General features: G+C 44.1%; 1 protein-coding gene across 3 annotated transcripts; it reads left to right on the forward strand.

The window, feature by feature from the left end:
• Positions 1 to 211: 211 nt before the first annotated feature.
• Positions 212 to 7652, forward strand: LOC113013010 (ER membrane protein complex subunit 3). Of its 3 annotated transcripts, none has more exons than XM_026153513.2 (9): positions 212 to 296; positions 1038 to 1235; positions 1936 to 1993; positions 2341 to 2434; positions 3580 to 3684; positions 3852 to 3933; positions 4261 to 4340; positions 4412 to 4494; positions 6890 to 7652. In XM_026153513.2, exons 2-9 carry the CDS (start codon positions 1081 to 1083, stop codon positions 7013 to 7015), a joined length of 783 nt encoding a protein of 260 aa, XP_026009298.1. In that variant the 5' UTR covers positions 212 to 296; positions 1038 to 1080; the 3' UTR covers positions 7016 to 7652. The 3 variants fall into 3 exon arrangements, with proteins under 3 accessions (XP_026009298.1, XP_026009299.1, XP_026009301.1); XM_026153514.2 differs by lacking the exon at positions 212 to 296 and adding an exon at positions 368 to 623; XM_026153516.2 differs by lacking the exon at positions 212 to 296 and adding an exon at positions 368 to 555.
• The last annotated feature ends 561 nt before the right edge of the window (positions 7653 to 8213 follow it).

Here is an 8213-nt window from a genome sequence, read left to right on the forward strand (position 1 = left end):
TGTTCTCTTATTGTATTTATTTATTTTTGAGCAGTTTATATTTTTTATTCTTTCAACAACCTGCAACTTTATCTAAATATCTCAGTCTGGCCCATTTTTCCAGAATGATTCATTTATTTAACATTTTAATGAAAATTAAAAAAAAATGTTTTCAATTTTATGTGATTTATTGAATAAATTTTTTTTTAAAGTGATTTCGAAAATATAAAATAATAATCTTCCGTTTCCGGTAAACCGGAAGTTCTTCTTCTAACTCCTGCGCGTGTGCAGTTTGTTTAACAAAGTTCATAAATGTGGTGAGTTACGGTCATTTCAACATAAATTACAGATTATTTTCACGCAGTGGTGACCTGGTGGACTTATTAAACTCACCTGTGCGGCCGCAGAAGCTGTCACTTTGTACAAACGCTCATTTAAAGCTGAAGATTTAACACGAGTAACCCGCTGAGTTAGCAAGCTAGCACCTTTAGCTGTCTTTGCGTTTAGTTTACACCGGGCTAATGCTAACTGTAGCCGCTGAGCGATGAATGAGCAGAGGTCAGCGGTCAGTAACAGGTTCGTGTAGTTAGCACCTCTTAGCTCCGTTAAAGGAAACAGCAGTTATCGTGACGTTTCAGCTGCCGGTAGGTCAGCGGCGGATTTAATTCACACAATTTAATTTAGGAGTCGGAGCGATTTGTAATCATTGTCCAACAACAAGAAGGATTATTAGTGAAGTGTCGATCACGGAAGCGCGGTGATGTGCAGAAGCTTTCAGCCGCTATATCGTGCTATTGTCGGGGTAAAAATACCCTCTGCTCATTCTCTCCAGGCTCTTATTTTGAAATAAACCAGGAGAGAGCAGCTCAGCATGTGTTCACATGTGTGTCATAGTTCATGCTGATAAAATAAGAACTGTTGAGCCTTCAGATACTATGGAGAGACTTTATTTCTGCATGCTGAGGTTCAGGTTTTCATAATTTAGTAAAATGATTTAACACTGAGCATCACTTCATGTTGTACTTCCTCCTCCAAACTGTCCGGTACACCTTCCTCAGCGCCTCCCTGTCTGTCCTTGGATCGTGGGTTAAATAGAGAGCGATGGCCGGTCCGGAGCTCCTGCTGGACTCCAGCATTCGGATGTGGGTGGTCCTGCCCATCGTGTTCGTCACCTTCTTTGTTGGGGTCATCCGACACTATGTCACCCAGCTGCTCCACAGCGACAAGAAAGTCAACCTGGAGCAGGTCTCTGACAGGTGAGTCTGAGAGCACACACACACACAGAGGTTTGTTTTTTTCTTTTTTTAGAGAACCAGCAGATTTAGTAATACAATTATATTGCAGTATCAGTCACGTAAGAGTATTATTGCGACTCGCTGAGCATCCTGATCACATATATTGGAATTTTCACCTCTTCTTCTTTTTTTCACCCCTCGGCAGTAAAAGGTTTTGGGGGTTTTGTGTTGTTTTTCACAGAGGTCATGGTGAACCTGTTTCCCTTTTAGCTGGCAAATATAGCCATTACATAAGCTGCAGATCAACAATGTGTCAGGACCCAGACGCAGCTTGACCCGTGCTGCGTTCACTGGTCGAGGGAGTAACAAAGAACAGAGGGAGGGAGGGAGTCCATCGTTACCTTTTACCTCGTTTTTACGCAGTTAAGAAGCTTTGATAGAGCTGCTGTGTTTGGACTCATAAGAAAACTTAAGCTGTGTCTGTTTACAGGATCCTTTATTGTGTATTACGTCCATGTTTACTTATCAGACCAGTCGACAAGAAGAACTTCTAAAAAATGTTTGAAGTTAACGCTGTTTGCCTTCAGGTGCTCAGCTCATATCTGACCTGTTATGATCCCTGACTGAGCTCTCCTCGCAGTCATGTTGTGTGTCTGAAGTGAAAGTGGCGCCCCGGGCAGCATCGTACCCTAACCGCTCCCATGTTCATGTTTCTGTTCAGCCAGGTGCTCATGCGCAGCCGCATCCTCAGAGAGAACGGAAAGTACATTCCCCGACAGGTGAGAGCCCCTTCGGTTTAAGGTAGAATTTGACCTTTATCCTAAAATATTACATATTAATACATTTACACCCTGTGCTTGAGGGCGTCAAATTTCCCCTCAGTACATCCTCCGTATTCTTTATTCTGTGGGTCCTTATTCCATGCATCATGTGTAAATCGTATTTACTTCTGATGAAGAGCAGCGGATGTTTGTCTGTCTGCAAAGTAACCACAGACTGTTCTGTTAGAAGTTACAGACATTAAAAAAATCATCCTTTAAATAATCAGCTGTGTTTAAATGTCACAGTCTGACTGTGAGTGCATGAAGTGTAAAACTCGCTGAGTGAAGTGTCTCCGCTGGTTTAGTCCTTCGCCATGAGGAAACATTACTTCAACGACGCCGAGACCGGCTTCTTCAAGAAGGCCAAGAGGAAGGTTGTCCCCAAGAACCCCATGACAGGTGTGTTTGAACACATGATCGTCCCTTCATTATAACCAGGTCTGCCTGTGTGAACTAACTGATGATCTGTTGGAGGGTGCAAATGTTTCTCTTTGGTTCTCGTCTTTAACGCGCCTCAGTTCTTTGTCTCGTGGTTTCTAAACAGACGCGAGTCCCTCAGAAATGGTTTAGCTGCTCTGTTCATGTTCAGTCTGTTAAATTCTCACTGTGATACTGCAGCCTGTGAACTCGCAGTGGACATTAAGCTCAGGATCGGGACGTCTGCATAGGGAGAAGCATTAACGAACCTCGTGCTATGGATGGATCACCTCAGACGTCTGTAGTTCGTTTACTTTGCTCTTAATCAGTTGACAAGTTTGTAAACGTGTAGCTTTTTTTCCATGTTTTGTTTTTTCCTTTAACCCAGATAAAAACTCAAACCTGTGAGAGCGTTCGCTCTGATTATTGGTCAGCTGTGTCTCAGACGGGAGCAGCAAAACCTACAAGAAGAAGGTGCTAGTAGGGCAACATGTCGGGGCAACATGTGGAGGCTAGTTACCTCTACTGACCGATGCACACGTCCCAGAATGCAAAGCATACCTGGCTTTGAGAAGGTGTTTATTTGACTGAGACCACTTCCTCAGCACAGTTGTTTTGGTTCACACCTGAGTGACATCTCCAGTGAATAAAACAGTTTGATTTAAACGGACTGAACCCGCAGTTATGACATCACCGTCATCTGAAGTTCAGTCCGTCTTCTGCGTCTTCTTCCTGCCCTGTGTTTGTCTCCGCCCATCAGACCCTCAGCATGACCTGTGATTGAGGTCGGATTTAAGCTCATCATCCTTCATCTTCCCGTGCTGTGTGTTTAGGTCCATCGAACCACTGCAGGTCATTGTCTGTTAGCTACCTTTGCGGTCTTTGTTTACGTCCGTTTACAACAGATGTGTATTGTTTTAGGCTTCCTTCAGTCACAGTGTGGTTATAATCTTTGGATGGAAATCAGCCTCATAAGTCTCCTTTACACACACCTGGACGTTAAACTTTATGGAAACACCTGCAGTGAGATGATGAGGGAACACACTCGTCATCTCACTGCAGCTGAAAGAATCTGGATGTTTTTATCCGTCAGTGGAGCCGTGCTCTGAGCCTGTTGTTTGTTGCAGACTCTAGCATGATGGTAGACATGATGAAGGGAAACCTGACCAACGTCCTGCCCATGATTGTGATTGGTGGATGGATCAACTGGGCTTTCTCTGGATTCGTCATTAGTGAGTTTGTCCACATCCTGATGTATGACACACACACAGTTTAGGAATGATCTGTGAGCGCTGTTAGATACCTGACACGTATGCGCATCACTACAATCACATCTGTAAACAAAGCGGCGCCCAGCAGGTCCGACTCGTCTCACTGGTTCCCGATGTTTTTTTCACAGCTAAGGTGCCGTTCCCGTTAACGCTGAGGTTCAAGCCAATGTTGCAGAGAGGGATCGACCTGCTGTCGCTGGATGCCTCATGGTAAAAACTCAACTCGAACACTGAAACGCACAAGCTGCTCAGCAGACCGTGAATGCAGCACAGCAGAGATCAGAGTGCAAACATTTACCGCTGTAATCCGCAGCGTAGAAACAGTTCAGTTCATTTTTATTCAGTTTCAAAAGCATCAAACACGACATACATCTGTCTTTTATTTACAGTCTGTTGCTTTGGCCCTGATGTGTGAATGAAATGTGATGAAAGTTTATTTGTGAGTTTCATGAAGGAGTATTTTCCTTCCAGCTGAATCTGAGTCATCTTACTTCCTGACATGCAGCTTCTTTAAAGTCACGTGATTTGATGTTGCAGGGTGAGCTCGGCGTCCTGGTACTTCCTGAACGTGTTCGGGCTGAGGAGCATGTACAGCCTGATTCTGGGTCAGGATAACGGTGAGGTTTCACTTTCTCGTAAAGCTCAGCTCTGTTTCCTTTCACGGACTAACGCCGGCGTTCCCTCTCAGCTGCTGACCAGTCCCGGATCATGCAGGACCAGATGACAGGCGCTGCCATGGCGATGCCCCCTGACCCCAACAAGGCCTTCAAGGTGACATTTACACACAACTGCACAAAAATGCTGCTTTGATTGTCTGTTTCCTCTCCAAAGTGAAACATGAATTATGAAAGAATAACAGCGTTTGTTCGTGACCACACTAAACTTTGTGTGTGGGCAAAGCCTTCATCCTCCCAGTAACTCCCATTTAAAGTGAAGCCTGAGGATCAGGCCATGTCCACACTAATACGTTTTCGTTTGAAAACGCATCTTTTTCTCCCCGTTTTGGCCTCCCGTCCACACTGAGACGGCGTTTTCGGTCGAGGAAAACGCAGCGTCTTGAAAACGCTCTCCAAAGCGGATACATTTGAAAATGCCTTTTTTCACGGTGCAGTGTGGACAGCGAAAACGGAGCCTTTTCAAAAACGATGACACATTTTAGTCATGTAATGCAGTCATGTGACCAATTAAACTAAGCAGAGGGCATGTTGTTTTGTTTGCTCTCAGTTTTGACAGCCCTGTTAAAGATTAATATCAGTCAGCACTAGAGCTGCCACGATTACGTCAACTATCAAAATCGTCGACGACTGATTTAATAGTCGACGCGTCGTTTGAAGCTTTGTAAGATCCTGAGAGACGCAGGAATAAGTAGCAGGATTTAAGAGTGTAATAACGGACTGAAACAGAAGATGGCAGCACTGCATGTACAAGGATGCCAGCTGCCGTTAAACCCCGAAGAAGAAGCAGCTGTGTCCCAGAATTCATAGCGCAGCCCAGCTCAGTTTCCAACAATGGCGGTAGCTAGTTAGTTTTAATATTACTCTTATTATTCTTTCTGGGTCACAAAATAAACGTTTAACATATTTTCAGGCGAGAATGTAGCTGTGTAAACCTCAAATATCTGCTCAGTTTATCAGGACACCGCATATTTTCAAAAGCGCTCCGACGTTTTCGGAGACGTCTGTTACCCACTAGCTCGATAGCTAGGCGGGGGCTAGGTCACTAGCGCCGTGAGAACACCGGACTCCCGGCAAATCGTTTTCAAACCCACCGCTGTCTTTCGCTACTCAGGTTAAATATATATGAGTCACTTAGATAACTTACAAATGTTATTGTTTGGCTTTTTTTAGTATTTTATTTGTTCCTGAGTAAATCGGTTTGGCTGAGATTAAAGTTATAGTTTTTACACAGCTGAATAAACATCAAGCAGACAGCTGATCATCAGAAGTGTGAGATGCTCGAGAATTTACTCCAGTGTCCTGTTATAGTTTAGATAGCAAGGAGTTTATTAAACTTCACCGAAACAATCTGCAGATTTCATTAAACTTTAATAAACTATCATCTTGTCTTTACTTTTTTTAAAAAAAAAACGTAAAATGCTGCAAAAATGTTACTACAGTAAAAATATAAAGATAAGCTCTGTTGAGACAAAGTGATCGTCACTGTGGAGTTAAAGACCATTTAAGGCGTCCCAGCTGACTCTGAGGATGGAGCTCATTTCTGCACCAAATCATTTCAGCTAACTGCTCCCTGACGGAGGCTCGGCATGTTGCTCAAGGGCACTTAAGCTCAGAGAAGGAGGTAAACCTCTGACATTTCTGCAGCGATCCATCATCTCCGTTTTCTGTGGGGATCCCGTCCGTTTCCTGCACCTCCATGCCCTCGGCAAAGTGCGAGCCTCTGTTGTTTTAGTTCTAACTACAGGAAATGATGTGGACTTTAAAAATAGAAGGAGCTGGGGGAGCAGCACAAGCAGATGGCAAAGAAAGTGTTTAATTCAAGTGTGGAAATTGTTATTAAACAGAATGAATATTAAAGAGGAAATGTGCATTTTAGGAATCCAAATAAAAACAAAGCAGGGAAGGAAGTGTTGGTCTGGAACAAAGACTGCAGAGAAGAACATCAGCACAGCCTGCAGGTTACCTCCATATATGTAACACATTCAAATCAATGCTTTGCTTCAGTTTCTTTACAACCGCTGCCTGTGATATTTGAAAGGCCCATGACTTTGTTTTAAGGAGGGAATATCCCTCCTTAAAACAAAGTCATCAAAAACCACTTGAAACAACACTAAACGCATCTTTTTAACAATAACAAGGAGTTTATTTCCACTCCGTTCCACATGAACCATCCTGCTGTTAGAAACAGAGTGCAGAGTGGCCAATGTGGAGGAATCCTCTGAAAGCAGAGCCGAACATCTGGAGTATTCAGAGAACAGCTGTTAGACAAACTCTATATAAAAGCACTAAAGCTGCTGGTTGTGTCAAACTAATCATCAATCAAAGAATCAAAAGATTTTTGGCAGAGTGGGATCTGCAGGTGTTTGCGTGGTGCCTGGCCTGGATATACATTTCATCTTATTAGCCAGTAAAACATTTCAATGCACTGTGAACATGTTGTGTAGCCCACAAATTAAATGCTGCGACTCGTGTCCCTGTTGTTGATTCAGAGCGAGTGGGAGGCGCTGGAGGTCGTGGAACATAAGTGGGCGCTGGAGAATGTGGAGGAGGAGCTGATGTCCAAAGACCTAAACTTTGGGGGCTTCTTCAGCCAGGACAAGTCTGCTGTATTCTAGGACCACGAGGACGCGCTGGAATCCCGGGGGTGTTCCTGAACCGCCCTGCTCTCCCCTCAGTCTGTCCTGAAGGCTCCGGGATAGTTTTCACAGTGCAGGATTTAAACACAGAGAATTATTTTTATGGAGCTGCCTCTGAAATCGTCTCTTTGCTGCCCCGGGCGCTTCGCTCACTCTCAGCTTTTGTACGTTTCCTGGAGTTCGAGCCGGGCTCCGGATCTTCCCTGGGTTGTTGTTAGTTTATATTTGAGAAAAATCTAAAAGAAAAGATTTTATTTGTAGTTGAGATTTTACTTTGAAATGATGTTTGTGTCGTGGGTGTTTTAAGTTACACATTTTTACATCTAAATTCAGCGATTCAAGTCCAAATCCATTACATAGGAAGTAGTGACTTAGGACACAGATCGGAGCTTTAAAATCCTCCACACCGGCAGGCTGAGCACCTGCTGAGATCTGAAACGTTTCTCCGGAGCAACGCTGGAAACCGAAGCATCGTTTTTAAAAAACGGCTGGAACGTTTACAACAGGACGAAGCGGGCGAAGGCTTCATGTCGTCCCGCAGGACGTTTTGGATGTACCTCTGTATGCTGTGGTGTGACGCATGGAGTGAGTGAAATAAAGGTGCCATCACAACTAACCACATTTCTCATCCTTTCATCATTCAGCTCTTCATTCCTGAGTCTGCCGGCCTTTGTTTTTCTGCTTTTACCCGGTAAGCTGAGTCTGTTTCAGTGGTGGTGGGAACACATTCAGTGTGGCTCCACACACGGGTGGAGGAAGGTAAAAGACTGTCAGTGAAACAAAGCCTGCAAAAAGAACTGCAATTCCCCAAATGTCCACTAGAGGCTCCAGCAGTGAGTCCCTGTGTTAAAGGTTCACATGAAGCAAACATGTTGACAGTTTTTGGTGTCTGGATGTTTTGAGATCAATTTAAATTTTTAGTAAAGCTCAAATTTAGGGGCGTGGCCTATTTGAATGACAGGTGGCTGTATCTGAACGTCTGAGTCGTGCATGTCTTTGTGTTGTTTTAATAATCTGACCAATCATACGGCTGCTGTGCTGTTTACAGAAGTCTGAGCTCCAGATGTGCTGAGTGAACTTTGGGGTTTGGTGTGGTTGTTATGGAGCACTGATGAGCGTGTGTCTGTGCGCCTCGTGCTCCGTGCAGTAAGCTCGCCTTAGCTGATAACTTGGTTCT

Source organism: Astatotilapia calliptera, chromosome 20, assembly GCF_964374335.1.
Source record: "Astatotilapia calliptera chromosome 20, fAstCal68.1, whole genome shotgun sequence".
Lineage (NCBI taxonomy): Eukaryota > Metazoa > Chordata > Actinopteri > Cichliformes > Cichlidae > Astatotilapia > Astatotilapia calliptera.

Coding starts and splice junctions, on each gene's coding strand:
- LOC113013010 (XM_026153513.2), top strand. CDS start 1,081: ATGGCCGGTCCGGAGCTCCTGCTGGACTCCAGCATTCGGATGTGGGTG. Junction 3,685..3,851: donor TTTCTCTGGATTCGTCATTA/GTGAGTTTGTCC, acceptor TTTTTTTCACAG/CTAAGGTGCCGTTCCCGTTA. Junction 3,934..4,260: donor CTGTCGCTGGATGCCTCATG/GTAAAAACTCAA, acceptor TTGATGTTGCAG/GGTGAGCTCGGCGTCCTGGT.